This window comes from Cyprinus carpio, unplaced genomic scaffold (genome assembly GCF_018340385.1).
Source record: "Cyprinus carpio isolate SPL01 unplaced genomic scaffold, ASM1834038v1 S000006753, whole genome shotgun sequence".
In the NCBI taxonomy this organism is placed as follows: Eukaryota; Metazoa; Chordata; class Actinopteri; order Cypriniformes; family Cyprinidae; genus Cyprinus; species Cyprinus carpio.
In genome coordinates, this window is record NW_024879352.1 from 1,478,588 (window position 1) to 1,499,476 (window position 20,889).

General features: G+C 36.6%; 2 protein-coding genes across 2 annotated transcripts in view; both read right to left on the reverse strand.

The window, feature by feature from the left end:
• Positions 1-2,084: 2,084 nt before the first annotated feature.
• LOC122144713 (ephrin type-A receptor 7-like) lies at positions 2,085-20,466 on the reverse strand. Its single transcript, XM_042755852.1, has 12 exons — positions 20,443-20,466; positions 19,212-19,386; positions 18,052-18,160; positions 17,141-17,196; positions 12,452-12,565; positions 11,814-11,999; positions 10,526-10,587; positions 10,115-10,324; positions 9,679-9,828; positions 6,865-7,058; positions 5,430-5,585; positions 2,085-5,154 (listed from the first exon to the last, which is right to left on the reverse strand). Exons 1-12 carry the CDS (start codon positions 20,464-20,466, stop codon positions 5,040-5,042), a joined length of 1,551 nt encoding a protein of 516 aa, XP_042611786.1. The 3' UTR covers positions 2,085-5,039.
• LOC109080795 (ephrin type-A receptor 7-like) overlaps positions 19,251-20,889 on the reverse strand; it is a 57,568-nt gene continuing 55,929 nt past the window's right edge. The window contains exon 7 of the mRNA XM_042755892.1: positions 19,251-19,386. The gene's annotated coding sequence lies outside the window, so the exon portion shown is untranslated. The remainder of the gene's footprint in view (positions 19,387-20,889) is intronic.

Here is a 20,889-nt window from a genome sequence, read left to right on the forward strand (position 1 = left end):
CAACAACAAAAAACAGTTCTCTATTTTAATGTTTTTTTTTATTTATTTCTGTGATGGCAAAGCAGCTATTAATTCAGTCTTCAGTGTCACATGACCCTTTAGAAGTCATCCTAAGATGCTGATTTGCTGCTCAAGAAACACTCATTTTTATTATTACAGTATCAATGTTAACAACAGTTGTGCTGTTTAATATTTTTGTGATACAGTTTATTCAGGATTCTTTGATGAATCGAAAGTTCAAAAGAGCAACATTTACTTGATAGAGAACTCTTTTGTAACATTACCATATATATATATATATATATATATATATATATATATATATATATATATATATGTGTGTTTTCTTTCACTTTTGATCATTTTTGTGTGTGTGTGTGTGTGTGTTTTCTGTCACTTTTGATCAGTTTAATCCTGCTAATTCTGTTGTTTGAAACTCTGGATGACTTTACAGAGCTGCATTAACGTCTAGTCAAACTGTGCAAACACAGTCTATTAGTGTAAAGGACAAAGAAACTTGAGACAGACTGTAGTGCACTTTGGAGTACTTGAAATTTGACAGAACACACAAACAACATCTGGCTTAAAACAACAGCTGGGCAACATCTCGATTTGGCTTTCAATCAACTTCCTATCAAAAATATTCTAATGAGATTCAGCAAATCTAGTTTTTCATTACATGCAAATTTATAAAGTTTATAGGGTACTTGATATTGACCACTACAGAGTTCTTCGAATAGCTTAATGAACAGATCGATGTGTACATTAGTCATCTAAACCAGCGGGTCATAATCCTTCATTAAGTGGGGGGGATGATGGAGAGAGATTCCTTTTCTCAGTATTTACCAAGCTGTTTTATCTTGAGGAATTATTTCATTATCAAGGGTTTTATTAAATGTAAATTGCAGGATTATTGAAGCTTGATCTTATTGTGCAACTATTTTTCCTCCCTAAATCTTTCGCAATGCTAGCATTCTTCTTGACCCCTTTCATTTAGTTCTTAGGAAGTATAATCTCAAATGAACAAACACTAAACTGTAAATGTCATGGAATCAGCTGCATTGTTGTGTTTCCATCAAAAAAGCACAACAGCTTGGTAATTGTTTAGCAGGGATTAGGGATGTTCTGTCATCAGAGAAATGGCCCCGCTTGTCCAGAGCCTATCAACTTCTGCCAAAGTCTTTTGTATACAGCTTTTGAGAAACGATGAGGTTAAGATTCCCCTCGAGTTAATAAAATAAATATCAGAGTATCTGCAGAGATATAATCTTCATAAAACCATTAGGGCCTCTTTGTTTAACTCCCAAAGGGGCCATGGCTTAACTTTCCCATGTTGGAGGCTTTGGGTAATGTCTTTTTAATGACACTATCCAAGATCCTGTCATGAGCAGGGTCATCAAACAAATCTCCCACCCTCTCTTCCTCTCACGCTCTGTCTTGTCATAGCATAATGTTAATATTAAAGTCATAGCGCTTTAGCGGGGGTCCAAACAATTCTCAAGGGTCCCATTAGCTCTTTCTCCCTGTTTGTTTGGTGAATCACATAAAAAATACATGAGTTACAATGCAACATTTAAATCATCGAAAATTTGGGATGTGCAAAATTCAGAATTGAAGAATCTCACTTTCATGTGTAAACTTGAACTGAATTGGCTACGCCGATCAGGAAGCTCATTTGAAATGAAATAAGAGGGATTTACTGAATTGCAAATCCAGCCTGGCTATAAATATGATCTTAAATATATTAGATATAGAGTTGAAATCTTCATAAAAAAAATTATAGAAATGTTAATTCTACTACTTCACATTCAAATTCAAAATGCTATTATAGTATCTGGCTTGCTACCTTAATCCAAGAATGTATATATCAAGAAAGTTCAGAAATATGTTAGAAAAAAGCAGAATCAACATTTATGGTCATTTCATGACAGATGTTGTCATTTAAAGTATGTTAATTACATGTGTTAATAATAATGTGTAAAATTGAATTGAATTTGAATTCAGTTCTGAATGGCGCATAACCCTGTAAATCATAGAGCCCAGGCTCATCATGGAGAAACAGAAATTGAAGGCACAGACACCGCTATAAAGATTGCATTATATTTCCAAAAATATATGTACAGTCTATTACAAAGGTTACAAAGCAAAAGCAAAAAAAAAAAAAAAAAAAAAAGGTCTATGTAACAAGAAATCATCTAGGTAAATGACCATACAGTTTCTCAACTGAGGAAAATACTTTTTTTGACCAATGAATACTCTCCATACTCTTGTCACAGAAAAATAAATAATAAATTGACAATTCCTTTGTACTGTACATTTTTCCAACCTAAAAGACAAAAAAAACAAAAAACAACAAACTCTTCTAAAATGGAAACCTATTAGCTCTCTTTGGTCCTAAATGAGAAATTATGTACAACTGAAAGAGTGAGGGTGACGAGAATCAGCTGCATGTGAGATAGAAAAATATAGTGCATTTTCAATGAGCTCACTACAGAGTACTTAAGTGAAAAATAAAGAAATGAGAATTATAAATAAAATATACAAGTTTTACAGCTAAAACATATACAAATTGTCCTCTGGTTTGTGATTACTCTGACACAATCAACAGTGCTGAACTCTTTGGAATATTCCACTTCACTTTTTGTCTAGGTGGGCTCTCTGGCATCTTTCGAGAAGTCTTTAATACCCTGCTGCACCGTGAACTCAATCAATCCACAGCACAAACTGTCTTGACTGAAAACTTCGCTATATCAAACCAGAAAAGTTAGAAACGGCACAAAGCAGAAAAATTGTCAGATTTGTCATTGACCCGTACGGTGGCCTCAATGTGGGATTGATTGAATCCAGGCGTTAATCTCAAATTGGCTCAAATTGCTGTCTCTACAGGGGCCCCGGATCTGAACGGAGAGGGTAAGGGCCTGCGAGGGGCCCCCAGGAGGCCGGAGTGTGAGATCAGAGCGTGCCGGGAGGCTGATCTGAGTGGCTGCAGTTACGAAGCTCGGGAGGTTTGTGCTGACCGAGAGCCTTTCCGCTCGCATTCAATTCAAAGGCCTGGCGTGGGCTCAATGCTGAGGTTAGCGAGATGGAAGGATAGTGGAGCAGAGATGGGCCTCTAACCAGGGTACGATATGATCCGGATGAGACGCACACACAAACCAGCTGGGTTCACAATGGAGACGGCATCGTAAATGATGGCTTTTTTGAAGCACCAAACGTTTAGCTAAATCCTCCAGTGATGCTGCGCTCCAACGGCTCCACTTTCGCTTTCTTTCTAATAAAGAAAAATGCCACGTGTTGGCACGGCTGTTGAGGTTAACATGGCATTGGTTCCCCAAAATAATGAAAAACGTGTTGTGTGGGTTTAAAATGTGTCACATTAAGGTTTTGTAGTAAATAAAACAAAACTGTAAATGGTAGAGTTTTGTGGCAGCCCAGTAAAGCAAGTCTAAAAGGGTCTACAGCACTCCTCAAAGTACTTAACACTAAAATGCGTAACATTTAATTGTCAATGAAACATTCAGTTGAGAGTGGAAGGCTGTTATGGCACTAATACTTCAGTGTAAACCTCATCTTTGAGCTCAGCACAACAAAAGGGTGGAAGAAACACACTGAAACATCGCAGTCTGGGTGAAGAGATCCTTGTATATAAATTCACCAACTCTCTTTGATCAAATTTCACAGCACTGCTGCTGATTTCCAAGCAGTACGTGAGTAAAAGTCTATACAGCACCTCAAATTATTGCTCATATTAGTCAGTCTCTTCCCAACTTAGCTGTGATCTCACAAAGAATCTAAGTACCTAAAAATAAGAGCAATAGTTGACTTGTTTTAAGGCAGTATTACTCCTTTACACCACAACATTGTATGATTTTAAAGTCAGTCACCTGCTAGGAAACCAACTGATACTGAACAAAAATGTAACTGTTGCTTAAACAATTAAATCAAAATAGCCTAACCTTTTTTTTTTTTTTTTTTCATTTTTCCATTCTTTATGGAAACGTATTTATGGTAAGTAATATCAGTAATAAAAAGTACACATTCAACAACAGCACTGATAAATCCATTCATGTGGTAAATATAAAGAATATTGCCACCGTAATAGTTCTTACATAAAAAAAAAAAACACTCCACCTGAAGTGGTTACCAATTCTCTTTGTACTAATTCACATCTGAATTGTCATGTAGGATCATAAAATATACCTAACCATCTGCTCAGGCTGTTCTTAAACACAACCAGCCACTCTCAGGAGCTTGACGTGACCGAGCAGTGGGATATTTCTGCTCGATATAAAAGACCAGGTCGGCCTGACTCTCTGCCAATGCTTCAGTCTGGAGAGAGCTTCATGTAGATAGTGCTGGCTGGAGAAGACAAACCTCCTCTGTCGACTTTCAGCCTCTGGTTCTGTCTCTTTCTCTCCAGATGAGACATTTTACCCTGTTGTCAGTTCCGTAACACAATCCGAGAAAACAAGCTAACACAAATCAATCGAGCAGAAGAGTAACGTCCCACACTGCCTTAGTGTGGATATTACAAACCAAAGCAAATGAACTCATAGCAAATTCACTCCTTATGAACTGGATTTGCTTATTTTTGTATTCACCCTTGATTTAAAAAAGGAATCAGTGAACTTTATAGCAACTATGAGCAAATCAACTTTTTGTGACGATAAAGACAGTCCATACAAAGCATAAAAATCCTCTAGAATGCTCCATCTCAATCACGCGATGAGTTCTTTAGAGCATCCTGAAGTCACTGTCTGTTTAAGATTCTCTCCCTCTCTCTCCCTCTTGCCTGTTTGCATTTTTCATGTCTCTCCATCTCTTGGTTTCCAGCACCTTCGCCAAAATCCTTCGCCGAAAATAACAAAGGAATTATTCTGTTCTGTCAGTTCTTGGAGGTTAAAAACAGAATGTTTTTTTTTTCTTTGTCGTTGAGTTTTTGTTGTTTTTGTTTTGTTTTATTTTGCTGTGTCACACACTTTGCGGTGCTGTGCTGGAGAGTTCTGGTTCATCTGTTCGGGGAGCGCTGCAGACGCCCATCACACTTGAACGCCCGTCCCGTGAAGATGTAGCATCTGGGCTCTCATAGTCTGTATACTGCTCATGATCTTCTTCTGATGGCCCACCAAGGAGATTCCCAAACTCATTACATCCCTAAAGCAGAAACACAACGTTCATAAATCACAGCAATGGAGCATGAAACGCCTGAGAGGTATTTCATTACCTAGGCAAAAGGAAACTGAGAAAAGGCCATATTAAACACAACACGATGAGTCTGAGTATAAGTCAAAGAGATCTGATTAAAATGCAGCGCAATGTCTGGATCGTATTGTGAATGAGAGCTGAGGGCAGAAATTACTCCTAGAAAGATCATGCATTTCTATAGAGTGTGGCAGTGTGCAAGAAAGATCATAGCAAAGCGCTCTTACTCGATAGTCATTCTAGCGACAGATTCGAGCGAGCTGTAGCCCGCAGCTGTGAAGCTGTCCACGTATCTCTCCATCTTGATGGCTTCCAACCACTCACTGACCAATCGGAAAGAGTTGAAATCTGGAGTGTTCTGGTCAAGCAGTGGGCTTATGGGTCTAAGGAAAAGGAAGAGACAAATATGAATGTTATGTAGGCACAGAACCATTATTTTTAGGTACTGGTATATGATACTGTCCTCAGTTGACCTTTTATGGCAAAAGTATATATGTATGTATGTATGTATGTATCTGTCTGTCTGTCTGTCTGTCTGTCTGTCTATCTATCTATCTATCTATCTATCTATCTATCTATCTATCTATCTATCTATCTATCTATCTATCTATCTATCTATCTATCTATCTTATCCTGCCCAGCTAATTTTAATTTCATGCCTTGGCCAATGTATTATATTGTAGAAGAATGCAGTATAGTCCATGCCAATAATGTCAATAGTTTTATATAGATTTGATTACTTTTGTGTTTAATTGTTTATTTTGTTTTTATTAATATTTTTTAATAGTTGATACAGCTGTTATTAAATAATAATAATAATAATAATAATAATAATAATAAAACATTGCTCTGCATCCTTCATTTTTATCTGTTATACTGTTTGTAAATAGTGTCTAATTCAATTACATTAACAACTTTAAGCTGAAAAACTGGAATCTTTACTTAATTGAGAAATATTTGCAGGCTACATGACATTGTTATAGTTTAATTTGTTAAATTAATAAACATTTTAAATAAGAGGTTTTCAATAGCATAATATTCTTGTAGCAGTATTGAAACTGAGAATATTGAAATCTCACTGATATTGGTTTTGTGCCAACCCTAACTAACATTCCAGACAAAGACACATGGTTTATTGTATTTATAGTGATTTAGCGAACTGTTGCTTTGCATTACTTGTGAAAGATGGTTAGGTGGACCAAGGGCTTTCCAAAGTTTTAAAAGTCATATCTTCAGTGTGAGACACAGATCCAGTTATGACTGTAAACACACTTCCTCTGTCTAATACCACACTGGGGACTGGAGTTCCCACAAGGCTTTAAAGTCTCAAACACTCATTATGACAATTGATTTAAAGTCCTTGTTATCGAACATGAAGGCATGGAGGCTGTTTCACTTTATTGATTCCCCGGGATTTATTTTTCATCAGTAAACCCTAGCAGATAAATCAAATGCCGGACAGATAGAATTGTTCACAAATTTACTCGTGAACCTATAAAAGGGCTCAAAGAAACTGCAGGGAGGTGCAGGAGTATAAAACATAACAAGCAACTTTCATGCGTCGTAAAAGCAAAGCTGGTCTGTGAACAGCATCATTTTCCTTGAGCAGAGATGGATAACGGCGGGCAGTAAAAAAAAAAAAATCTGAATGGGCGTCCTCACCTCGTACATGTTCCCATTGGTGTTTTTAAGGTGTTAGGATTTCGGATCATTTTGTCCAGGATGCCGACGATCTGATCGAATTTGGGTCGGTCTGCTCTGTCTTTCTGCCAGCAGTCCAACATGAGCTGATGGAGGCCAGGAGGGCAGTCCATGGGGGCGGGAAGACGATATCCCTCCTCGATAGCCTTTATGACCTGCAAGATCAGAGGCAGAGATGGAAAATTAGAAAAGGCTTGAAAGGAAACCAACAGGTTTAGAGACAGAGATACAAAAAGGCAACGGAAAAACAAGTAGCTTAGCCATTAGCATCCAGAACGAAATGCACACAAAGCCCTGCCTGCAACTCCAGCTCTCCATTTGCTCATCCTTTAATCAGGACTCTGTAAGCAGCAGCTTTGCTGGATAAATCTGTTGTGGTTTACCTCCAGTATTACAAACTACAAAAGAGGAAAAGTAGGCTAACCAGATGTGATTATTCTTGCACTGGTTATTAGAGGGAGCCCGAGTGCAATAAAAAAGGGCACTGCCAAAACTGGATGTGAATGAAGCAAGTGCACTAAAAGCCGTCTGCTCAACAGCTGCTTGTGACTGGCATACTATCATGAGTCTATGTAATTAACTAGCTAACAGGGTTACGGTTAAAACCAAAGATGAACGCATTGTCACTTGGGTGTCTGTGCAGATTACTAGCTCCACATGTTGGAGTTTATGAATGTAAAGGGACCATAAAACAATAAAACTACATGTTCTCTTACTCACTCAGCATGCTGGGCCTAAGAGTTATGTTTACACTAAATATACAGTACCATTCAAAAGTTTGGTGTTAATTTTTTTTAAAGACATCAATTCTTTTTTTCAGTAAGGATGCATTAAATTCAAAAGTGACATGCTCTAAAAAAATCTATTTCAAATAAATGCTGTTCTTTTGAAATTTATACAGTGTATCCTGGAGAAAAAAAAATCTAAATATTAAGCAGCACAATTGTTTTCAACATTGATAATATTAGAATGATTTCTGAAGGATTATGTGACACCGAAGACTAGTGTAATGGCTACTGACAATTCAACTTTGCCATCACAGGAATAAATTACATTTTAAAATGGAAAACAATTTAAATTGTTGTATTCCACAATATTATCGGTTTTACTGTATTTTAATAAAAACAAATGCAGCTATAATGAGCAAAAGAGACTTTCAGAAATGTGAATGGACAACTAGCAGCTAAACTGATAGGATTACTTATATCTGAGTTGACTAAACTAAACAGAGAAAAGGCTTGTCCAGATCTATGATTTTCCCCTTCGTCTACTCCCAAGGAATAGTAGAAGCAGACTGTTATTTTCCCCAAATCCTCATCTGCTATTCTTGTCATGTCTCTCCAAACAAGACTCGAGCTACGGAAAGAAAAGTGTCAAAACAGAAAGAGTTGAAGAAATGTAAATATTTCCTTCTTTTTTAGCAGCCCTCAAGGAGTTTTTCGCCTCCCCCTCAAAAGGGTATAAAAACATCTGACGTTGAAGCCTGACAAGTATCAAGACTCCACCGATGCAAATGTTTGAACGCAACAAAAATAATAACATTAAAGATTGATACAAGCTAGTCACTACCATGGAGAGCTAACGTTCACTAGTGAGCAGAGAATTATAAGTCATCATTAGTCTCACTGATAAAGGTTGTTTACCTTCTCTGAGGATGTTCAAGCTTGTGTAATTTTGACAAAGAATCTGCCTAACAGTGCAGCGTACACAAGACAAGTGCCTACATACAGCGGCAGATTAACAACACTTCCCCTCATACATCTCGTTAGCCGTGACCATATCTGAATTTCAATCCGCTTCAACTTGAAAACCATGCACGCATGTGATCAGAATGATGAACGGCACTTTGCTGTCCCAATTTCTTTGAGACAAAAGCTCGACCCGTCAGAAAGGCTGGGCTTGGGAGATCACTCAGAAGGTTTTGCATGGCTAAGCAGATATCATTGAATTGACTGAACTCTGCTAATGATGAATTTGGCTCGCATTATCATTTCTCATTATAAAGGTTGAAAGTGTAGCAGAATACAAAAAGGAATTCTACACGCAAAACACTATTCGTTTCCGCAGATCCATTAAACCTTTTTATCCTCAAAATGTATCATTAAAACAAGGTCACTGCTGACACCTGTGTTGATATCCAGCTAGAAAATTCAAAGTGTCAGACGTGCTTAACTGTCCTAATACTTGAATACCTACAGATTCTGTTCGCAGAGTAAAAACAGGCCTTTTGGTGCAAGCTGTGGTTTTACAAGACTATAAAGTAAGCTGAACGAATAAGAGACTTGTCTTTTCTTCTAAAAGTGCCTTGATGAAGTTGAAAGGACGTGGAAAGAATTTAAGTTTCCGACTTTTTAAATTAACCCGCATGAGAAACATTTGAAACTGATCAAATATGAATGATGGCTGCATTAAAAAAATATGAATTCATGTAGAAGGAATTTAAAACAAGATGATCACAGAACCAACATATGCCTTGATGCACTGGAGCAGTGAAGACTGATATTGTGATGATGATTGGTTTACTGATGATTTAGTGAACTGATATAAGCATGATTTAAAAATAATTATATTAAATAAAAAATAAATAACTAATACATGGAGTTAGTACATTTTTATTGTATTGTATAATTTTTATATATTTTTAAATATGTATTTTTATATATAATTTCTATGTATTTCTATTATATTATATTTTATATATTATGTTATATTTTATTCAGAAACCATTTGATTTGAATGTACAAAACATTCATCTGTACAAAAAAAGAAACTTACATCTTGATTGGACATGTCCCAATAAGGTCGTTCCCCGTAGGACATGACCTCCCACATGAGAATCCCGTAGCTCCATACATCACTAGCTGATGTGAATTTTCGATACTGGATGGCTTCCATTGCTGTCCACCGAACTGGGATCTTTCCACCCTGTGGAGTAAAATTCGCAATCACTACACTCTCCGTCAACCAGAGAAATCCTTCAAATTCCTTGTGTGTGTAAACATACTTGGTAACAAAGCTTTTTCTGACTTCTGACTTCTGAGAAGAGTTAGAGAGCACTGTATTGATGTTCAGTAACATTCTAGCATCACAATGCAGCACAGACAGTATATATATTTGTACTCCTATCTGATGCACGGATTGATTTGTTTATTCTGAGAGCGCCGTGGGCTTCCAAGGCAGGTACGATGAGACAGTGGTTTAATTGACTCACCGTCGTTGTGTAGACAGCTTCGGGATCGTCGTCAATCACTCTGGACAGGCCGAAGTCAGACACTTTACATACGAGATTGCTGTTGACAAGGATGTTTCGCGCCGCCAGATCGCGATGGACGTAGCCCATGTCTGAGAGGTATCTCATGCCGGCCGCGATGCCGCGCAGCATTCCCACCAACTGAATCACAGTGAACTGCCCATCATGTTTCTGTGCAAGCACAAACAGAGAAACGTTGTCTATCCATCACCAGCACACAACAGACACACACTCCAACCACCACGTGGGGGGGCTGACAGTAACACGGCATGAGAATGAGCAATGAAATGGTAAATCGCAGTGGGTGTAATGAACAGAACAGACAAGATATTGTATTCACTGACCAGATTTTCTAGGGTGGTTTATACGTACCCTGAGGAATGCATCTAATGAGCCATTTTCCATGTATTCAATTACTATCATGACTGGTTTTCCTGAAAGAGCAAAGAACAGACTCCATTAAAGTGAAGTGCGGCCAACACACACACCTGTATAAAAGCAGTAATGAGAAACAATTCACAGAAAATTCTACAACACTGGATTCTCTTTAGTCTGTCGGTGGGGCTTTTTTATAAAGAGTGTACGCTCTCCAAAAATAATAATAAACGACCCTGAGCCACAAATAATATTATCCAAATTACAAGATCAAATCATAACAATATGACTTCACAACTGAGCTTACGGTAAGTCATAACTCTCTTTTAGAAGTTTAGAAGATTAATAGTATGCTTTAAAAGTTCAGTTTCAGTCGGACTGAAACAATGATTTGTCTTGTTTAAATGTCACGTAAACACTTTAGTCTGACTGAAATCGCACCAGTCTGGTTTTTGCAAAGTCAGATTAACAGATTTAGATCACGTCATTCATCGGACTACAGTTGGCCTTGTCATTTTTGATGTGTGTTTAGATATTTAATTTTGCAACCAACCATTCATTTCTTGACCAACCTTTGTGAAAAAGGAATACACTTCAGCATATATTGCTGACAATGAATCACTCTAAATGTAATTAAATGAAAAATTATACTTTAAATTCATATTAAATGCATTGGTAAAAGTAATCAACATTACTGTGATTATTTGATCCATTAAACATTACAGTGCTTTTTTTAAACTAGGATTTAAGTGCATCTTTTATAAAAAATCCAATAACACTACAAATAAAATTAAAAATGTACTGACAAGCATTTATGGTAAATTAAAATATACTTAATGTAACTAATGTAACTGTTATAAAATAGCGTGTCATGTATTTAAATATATTTGTGATTAGACATTTGTAATTAAGCTGCAGTTTAGTACGCTAAAATATTTTACTTTAAATATAATACCAAATAACACTACAGTGCAAATTTATTACAAAGTGCTGTACATCTGTTTTAGTATGTTTGTCAACAATCAAAATAAATGTACTTTAAAGTGCATTTTAAAGCATTGTTGTTGTGCTTTACAGTAAAACTTTCAATTTGATATTATTACAAAATGTACTTGTAAGTGTACTGTAAAAGTGTACTTAAGGATGTCGAGAAACGGTCATGAAGTGAACTTAAACACACTTAAGAGGCTTTTTATTTCATTAATAATATTTTATCTGCATGTACAGTTTTTAAAAAAAAATATACTTTTAAAATTTGAAGTACACTAAAAGTTGAATTGCCCACCTCTGGTGACGACACCCTCCAGATGGACCACATTCGGGTGATCAAACTGGCCCATTATGCTGGCCTCGCACAGGAAGTCCCGCCTTTGTTTTTCAGTGTAGCCTACTTTCAGCGTTTTTATGGCCACCGACACATCCCTCTTTCCCGGCAGCTTCAGTCGTCCACTGCACACCTCTCCAAACTCTCCTGTGAAGCACACAACCACCCGCAAGCTGAGTTCCAGAGATCCGGGCCACATTTGACACCGTTACCTATACCTGTGCTGCTTAATACATATCAGTCACACTAGCAGCAGGATTCAGCATTATATGATGCCATGCATCTGTACACAGGGGAGTGCAACCAAGAGAGCAGATAATTGGATATGCTATATAGAGGACACTCTAACACACTTATGCGGTTTGTAACTCAAAGAGTTGCGGCAGCAATACATCAATGGCAATGCATTTATGAGTATCCTGGCCTTAGGAGAAGACATATTAATTATAAACCAATCCTACAGCAGCACTATCAATAACAAGGGGCTGGAGAGATGCTCCGGCCGCTATCGAGAGTGTAAATATTTGGTTGTCATTGTGATAAATGAGAGAGGTGTGTGACTAAAGCGAGGCAGCGGAGAAGACAAGGGAAGAGCTCACCTGCGCCGATAACCCTCTCAATCTTAATGCAAGAGGCATCCAGCTCCTTTGCGAACTGATGGACAGCCCTGTTTGGGTCTTCGTAGGTTTCAGGGTCAATGTATGTTTTGGTGCCTGGAAATTTAACTGTAGAAGGGTAAGAGGATTACTGTTACGATTAAATATGGATGCCACACTCACACACACAGAGCCCTTGATGGAATGATGCGATTAATGGAAGGTAGAGACATGGGGGTGTGGGCTAAACAGCACACTGTGATGGAAGATAGCATGTCAAAAGGTCTCTTTCATCAAATAATAAAAGCTATGCTTTTATTTTTCCCATATATTTCATGAAAGCGCTATTACATTTTCTTGTTAACCTTCTCACAATGGAGCCGAAGGTGTATTAGTGGTACAGCATGGCAGCAACATTCGTAGCTGTCACTCACTGGATAATGGGTTTCACAAGACTGAACTATTAGTCTGAATGCCGAGGAGAAAGAACATTTTCACTGCGTATGACCATGAAACAAACACAATTAGACTATTCTTCTACTTCTTCACATTAATACTATTAACAGCTATCAATGTTAAGATTGAGTATTTTTTAATGTCATTCATGGAATTAATTATTCATTGTAAAAACTATTATTATTGTTAATAATAAAAAATAAAAAATATAAAATATAATATTTAAAATCAACAACATTAAAAAAAATTAAGTATTATTATTAATTAACATTATTCATTATTATTATGATTGTATTAATAATTGTTATTATGAATAACAATAATACTGATTAATTAATAATTCATAGTAATACCTAAATCATTAATTGTATTATTGTTAATAATTAGTAATACATATGAATTGTATTGTTAATAATAAATTAACAATGTTAATAATTATTTTAATAAAATTATTAATAAAACACTAGTTATATAAATATATTTAAAAAGCCCAGTTAGCAATATTTGACTTTCTTTTATCCATACGCAACACTTTAGGCCCAATTAATGTGTTCAACCAATTTTTTTAAATCTAATCAAATCCTATAAATACATTGCTACCTGTCAACTTCAACATTAAGCTCCATTTAATGAGATGCAAAAACTAATAGGCTACATCACGCTGGGATGAAAACGACTAAAATGGACTGTTGCTAACGAGTAATTTAAATAACTAATTTGTAACAAAAGCAATGCTGAGGAAACAGGGAGAGAGCTTTTTCCTAATATCCCCCAGCTCCTTCACGGCCGTGTCAGACTACACGATGACATAAGCAAACGGTGCTCCAGTCATATGCAACGACAGCTGATATTTCCCTTCTTCTTGCTTGCTATAATTGCTTCGTCCATCTAAGCTGTCAGTAAATCTGATAGAATGTGTTTATCACTGTTGCCCGCACAACACGAGCAACAAATTGGGCATACGAGAATGGTGCATGCCTTATCTGCCTTTTGTCAAACCAGCCAGCATATTGTGCTTTTGCGTAGCTGAGCAGGTTCTCTTTATAAGCAGATGTTGTCTGTAGTGTCTGGTGCTGTTTTTGGCAGGGCTGCGCAGCGGCGAGAAATATGGCAAGCTGTAAGCCTTAGCGTGTGGGCAAGAAACACTACTAAGGTTGAGCTGCCCCTGTAAAAGCAAGCTGTGCCACCTTGAACCTTTGTTTCCAAATCAGCAGTTTGCCTACAGCACTGATCATTAGCAGAGCAAGTCTAGGAGGCCGTCGCCAGTGATATCTCCAGGGGATTCATTAAGGACTGCTGAGAGAAATAAACATCTTACTGGCCGAGAGGCCTGGGTGCAAGGGTTCAGAATCCAAAGAAGTCAACCACCTAAAGGAATATCTTAAAACTGACAGCTCTGGAAGCTCTCTTTAGATGAAGATCGGGAGTTGAGGGCATGTTTCTGTAGGATTATGGCCTAGCTTTACACCACAGGTGATGCTAGACATGTATTATAGTGATTATATTAATATTCATGTATATAATTTAATATTCACTTTATCAGTAAGACATTCATCATTCACTACACCTCACATTGACATACTGTAAGTGTCAACCTGTTTGCACATTTGCCTCTTGTACATTCCAGTGTATCTTATTATTTAAGACTACAGTTTTACTTTCATGCACATTATTTTCCACTATATATTTAATTCTACAGTATATACATCTCTTTATATATTTTTATATTTTTATTCTATATTTTTAATTGTTTACTTTTATTTCATTCTTTCATAGCTATATTTATGTATATTTTCATCTGTGTTGTATTCTTTAATAATTGCACTGTCCATGGAGCGGACCTGACTCACATTGCATATAGTGTATAGTGTATAGAATATAGTGTATGTGACAAATAAAATCTTCTCATCTCTTTAATATAGTGATTATGTAACAGTTCAGAGCATCAGCTGTAGGTCCATACAGTTATTGGTGGACCTAGACAAAATTTTAACACTGGTTTTAAGGGGGAAAAAATGTGTAATGGATTCTCTTTCTCATCTCTTTAATAGAAGTCCATCTAACAATAGGTTTTAGTGTAATTTTATTTTATTTGTATTTTTTTTAACAAAGTAGTACAGATCAGGCTCATTATACTACTTATTATACTGCTACTTAAGAGAAAATTCACAGCTGAAAAGAGGGATAAAATAATAAACACTTGGCTGTCAATGCAGGAGAAAAACATTTGTGAAATCGAAGTTTATGTGACTAGAGAAAGCAGAGAAAAAGGGCTGCGGTGTTTGGCGTTTATCCAACTGTCTGTGGGTGGAGATATAAAAATGCAAAAGTTTGATCTGTAGTAGTTTTAAGAAACCCCTGAAGCGGTCAAAAGTCAGCAAAAATTGTCTGCAAAAGTCAGCTGGATGGTGCAAAACCTATATATTATGTAATTATATATTATATTTATATTTATATTTATATTTATATTTATATTTATATACATAGTTGAAAACTTCTAAGTATTCAAAGGTGCAACCAACTGAAATGCAACTTGAAGCACTAAAAAAAAAAAAAATTAAACTTAAACAGAACTGAAACAAACAACAACAAAAAAAAAGACAATAAATAATATTTAAAAAAAGCACTACAATTTACTAAAAAATAACAAAAAATGAAAACTGAAAATATGAATAAACTGGGCTGTTTGAACTTAGGGCTGCAACAAACTATTATTTTGATAATCGATTAATCTTAAAACTATTATAAATAAAAAACTAGGGCTGCAACAAACTATTATTTTGATAATCGATTAATCTAACAATTATTAGAATGATTAATCGACAAATCATCAGTTATTTCGCTGACTGATCAGTAGGCATTTACTGATATTCAGCTTTTGCAATTAGTTAAAATATTGAGTTTACATATTCTAACAAATAAATTACAGTAATCACTTCAGCTTTTGAAAGTCATTGTATGTAATTACGGTTATACAATTAATTTATACAAATAAATATATTTTGGCACACAAAATGAGATGGCAGGAGCAACTCTCTTATTCACCATTTAATTAGCTATATGAAAAAGTAGCTGAATGACACATCATTCTGCCCTAAAATATCTTTTTGTAAGTCATATGGATAAGAAATAAAATAAAGGTTAGGTGATATAAGACATTTTATTTTGGGATAAACTAATATTCACAATTTGATCTCTGCAAACCAAATTATAAATTTAATGAAATGTTTCCCCCCCCCCCACCACTAATAAAAAAAAATATTTTATCATTTGCTAGCTCCACACTGGACAGCTGCTTTATAACAGAAAATCAAGCTGTAATTCTAAACTGAAAGTTTTTTCATGTTTAATAATACTGTAACGCTGCTTGATTTAAGGTTATCTATTGCATTAAGTACTATATAAATAAACGTGACGTGACGTGACGTGACTGAACTTTACTGGAGTACTGAACTGCAGAGCTCGTGCAAACATCCACATCGTTGTACTCAGATGCATTTAAACTGCTGCTTTCTCACTACCGTCAGTTTTTGATGTGTTTATTTTGTTAGCGTGCAGTATATATTTACATATTCATCCAAATGCTGCTCAGCAGCCTCAGGTTTGGCTGCGTTTCTCTTGATTTGCATCAGGAGAGCTGAATTACAGTCTTGTGCTACAGCGCCACACTGGTCAAACCGTGTTATTGCAGGCTCTTACATTAGGTCATATGAGATCAAACGACTACTCGACAACAGAAAATTTTTGTAGACAATTTTTTTCTTTTCAACATTGTCAATAATGTCGACTAATCGTTTCAGCCCTATTAACAACAGGCCGTTTTTCAATTATCGAGCATAACATGAAAAGAATTATTGACCAGAATTTCGATGTTGGTACATCCCTACTCTTATCGCTAGCTGAAAGCATTAACCTAAAAATTAACTCTGTATATGAGGATTTAAAGGAAAGGTTCTAGATATTTCATGAGAAGGCACAGCTGTAATAGGTGACCAGAACATGATCAATGATGTACAGCATGGCTCAGTCCTGCTCCTCCCCTCCTGTAAAGTTTAGTTCCAGTCCTGCTTTAACACACCTGCCTGTAATTTTCAAGCGTGAGCCCGAAGACCTTGATTAGCTGGTTCAGGTGTTTGATTAGAGTTGGAACTAACTCTGCAGGACGGTTCTCCAGGAGCTCGGCTGAGCACCACTGATGAGCGTGTGTATAATGAGCTGATGAAAGCTGGCACTCACATTGAAAGTAGAGCTCCTCGTCCCCTTCCTGATCGGCCTTACTGTAGCCACAGTGTCTACAAAGGGAACAAAAAGAAACTAATTAAAGGCCTGCAGTGATTTCAAACATACGATTTCAAACATAATAGGACTATGGAGGGCAATACATGTTGGCTCAACCTGAAGAAATGGTGAAATTGGAAAATGTTAATCAGAATGTTTTTCTTGACACGGAATAGAAATGCCATGAATTCCTGTTCTGTTCTGTTCCAAGTTGGAGATAAATTAATCAATTAGATTAATTGTGTGATTGTGTGTGTGTGTGTGTGTGTGTGATGTGTGTGTGTGTGTGTGTGTGTGTGTGTGTGTTTGTGCTGGCAATTTGTCTTTCAGAATGGCTTGAACGAACAGATTTAGGAAAAACAAATCAAGAATAAGTAAGTGATCTGCATTCTGGAATTTCTAGAAATAACATAATGAATTTAACTGATATGGAACACCAAAGCATTCAGAGCATTCAGTGTTGATGGACATGCAGGACAGCAATATGTGTTAGGGAAGGATTCATGAGAATTAGTTTATTCCAGTAATATGACAAACACCATGAGTGAAGTCTTCAGATGGAAAAAAAACACTGGTGTTCTAGGTTCAGTCATGACAAACAGGACAGGTGATATTGAGAAGGGAGGGTCTGCAGTTGTGAATCCCCAATTCTGGGTGTATGCTAGCAGCATGAGCTTGTGAGGGGGGAAATGTATCAGAGGTCACATTCCCACAGTGTACAACATGATGGTGGGTGGGTGTGATCACACGCAAGTGGGCGAGGGTGTGAACTCCACAGCTATGGTGGCCTTTGAGGGACAGAAAGGCAAACTGAGAGAGCATATGAGACTCACAGTAGCGGAGAGTCAATGGGGGCCGCGAGAGCGTACCTTCTCCCTATGATGAAACCAAACACCATGAAGACCAGGATGATAGTACCGGCTACCGCCACCACCGCAATGATGATGACTGGATTCTGCTCACTCGATATGACTGTAGCTGCAATTAAAAGACAAATAAACAACACAAGATGTCAAATCTACTACTGTAAGTTTGTTTATAAAATACAGGAATTCACAACATATAGGTACCATGATGTTCTCAACAGCCAATATTCAAGATTTTTATAAATGTATCATTTTGTATTAATATTTCATGCTCATTTCCCCCATTTTTTTCAGTTGGGTTACCTTTTCTGTCATCTAACACTCAATTTGTCACTTTTTAACAACACTAACAATTTAATAATACTATTGAATGGAATGTGTAGCAAATCTCAAAATTTATATCCATTTTCATACTGTACAATTAAGTTGGGATGCATAAATTCACTTGTTGAAGTAAAAACGATTTATAAGATAGGTAAATAGAAAATTGACATCGCATTTCATGTGTTGGGCTTCATGGTTTTTAGTGTTCTATTTTGAATTCATTTACACAAAATAATCTTGACGTTTTAAAATCAGCTAAAATCAGTCATATATGATAACATGAAAACAATTATCTGCTTACTACATTCAGAATTGCAATATTTGTTCATCTCTAATTAACTATTTAGCAAAAGGAGAAGCAGAATAGCTTAAAGCAAAGCTCCATTGAAAAGGCATGGGGTGGTTGTAACCCCACCTTACATCCTCTCCCTGCTGCAGGGAGGAGCTGGCTCTATTTTAGGTTCTCGCTGAGTGCACGGTTCTACTGTTTCTGAAATTGGGCTTAACAGTCCCAGATGGTAATACAGTGGCCAGCATTTGAAACAATGACACGTTCAGGTTGGACTGTTTCTCGTTAGGTTTGTTTCTCCGAATTGAAAATACTGTGCTCATTGACAAACTGCAGCGGGAACCGAAACAGAACAAAAAGCACAATGTCTTAGGTATAGTCTGGGTCAGAGATTTTATCTGGAAGAAACTGGACCTTGCCTTTAAGTGTAATAGGATAGATCATAATGAAAAACCTCACTAACCTAGAGATAAACTAGTGGGCCAATTAACAAAAAAATAGATTTAAAAAAATAGCTTAAAATAGCTGTTTCACATACTGATTTGCTCACCAGATCCAGTGGATTCTTCCTTGGTGGTGACCTCTACTCTGGGACCGAAGGTGCCGTATCCCGCGGCGGTGAATGCTCGGATCTGAAAGATGTACGCTGTACTTGGCTTCAGATTATTGACTGTGGCTGAAGTAGACTTTGACTTCACGGTGGAGTAAATGCGATTCTTCTGGTCCTTCAGGTTCAAAAGAAGAAAACAAAGTAACAATTTTGTCACAGGGTATCAAAAGCACAAATTGTACAAAATTCTTTACAGAGAGGGGTGGTTACGCTGAAGTGTTTGGCACGCAGCGAATACTGCAGCATTTGGCCCTTTTCACACGCAAAGAGTTCAAGCAGAGGCAATATCACAGTATTTCATCCGTAACCTAGGTAACCAGAAGCAAGCTGTTCGCAAGGACCTGGAGCTTCATTTACAATTGAAATGTCAAAGAGAGCTTGAGGAAACACAAATACATGCACACCCACACAGAGTATATGGCTGATCCCAATGTGCATGCTATCCGTCCTATATAGTAGGCGAGATTAAGATTAGTGTGTCACAATGGAATGCAAAAGATGCCTGAAGATGTCTGTTCTATTTTTAGTAGAATTTTTTTCCACCATGCCTTCTTTTTTTTTTTTTTAAATATTGCCCACATCCACTTGCACAACAAAAAAGAAAGCAGGTTGTACTGTATCTACTACCACAGCTTTTTTAAATATTTGAAATTAGATAAAGAATTTAGTTATTTTCAGATAACATTAAGAATGAGAAATCAATCGTGAGGTGTAAAATCATTAAATAAACTTGAAATTGTAAGATGCAGAGTGGCTATTATGGAAAAATAAAGTTGCAATTAATTGTAAAAATGTATTAATTGTGATAAAGAGGTAATTCCAATATAGTCACATTGAAATATCACATTTGTAATGGTGAAAAAAGTTAAACTTGTTTCTTGAGCACCAAATTAGCATAATTTGAAGAATCATGTGACACTAAAGATTGGAGTGATGACTGCAGACAATTCAGCTTTACCATGACAGGAATAAATCACATGTTAAAATTACATATTAACAGAAAATAGTTATTTTAAATTGTAACAATATTTTATAATATTACTGTTTTATTCTATTTTTGATCAGATAAATGCAGCCCTGGCCAGCATAAGAGACTTAAAAAGAGAAAACATGAATAATAATAATAACTTGGAAATGGGCCTTCCATGCTGTATATGCAACTGATTCAAACCTGCATCCCCTTTTTGAACACCATAGCTACAACATAAGAAAATCATCTGCACCAATGTTGAACCACAGCATTTTCCCACTGATCTGTAAATTATCTCTCATGGACTTCAGAAGAGAAGAAAAAGAAAGAAAGAAAAAAAAAACTCTTAAATGGAATGCCACAGGCTGTTAGGAGTGAAGTCAAGCTTGCTTCTAATTTTCAAACAGGATGGACTACAGCCAGAGAGCACTGCTCAGGAGACTAATTCTGCTTTCACATTGCCTAAGAGACCAGAACCCAACAGGCCGAGTGAACGCGCTGGACCTTTCTGCTCATGCCTGACTAGCTGACATATGAGTCTGAAGGTAGACACTATGAAGCTGTGCTTTATAATGGATGGGAGGGTGGGATTGACAAGAGAAGGAGCCGAGGTGAAAGAAATTAATTGTGTGTATGTGTTTTGTGTTC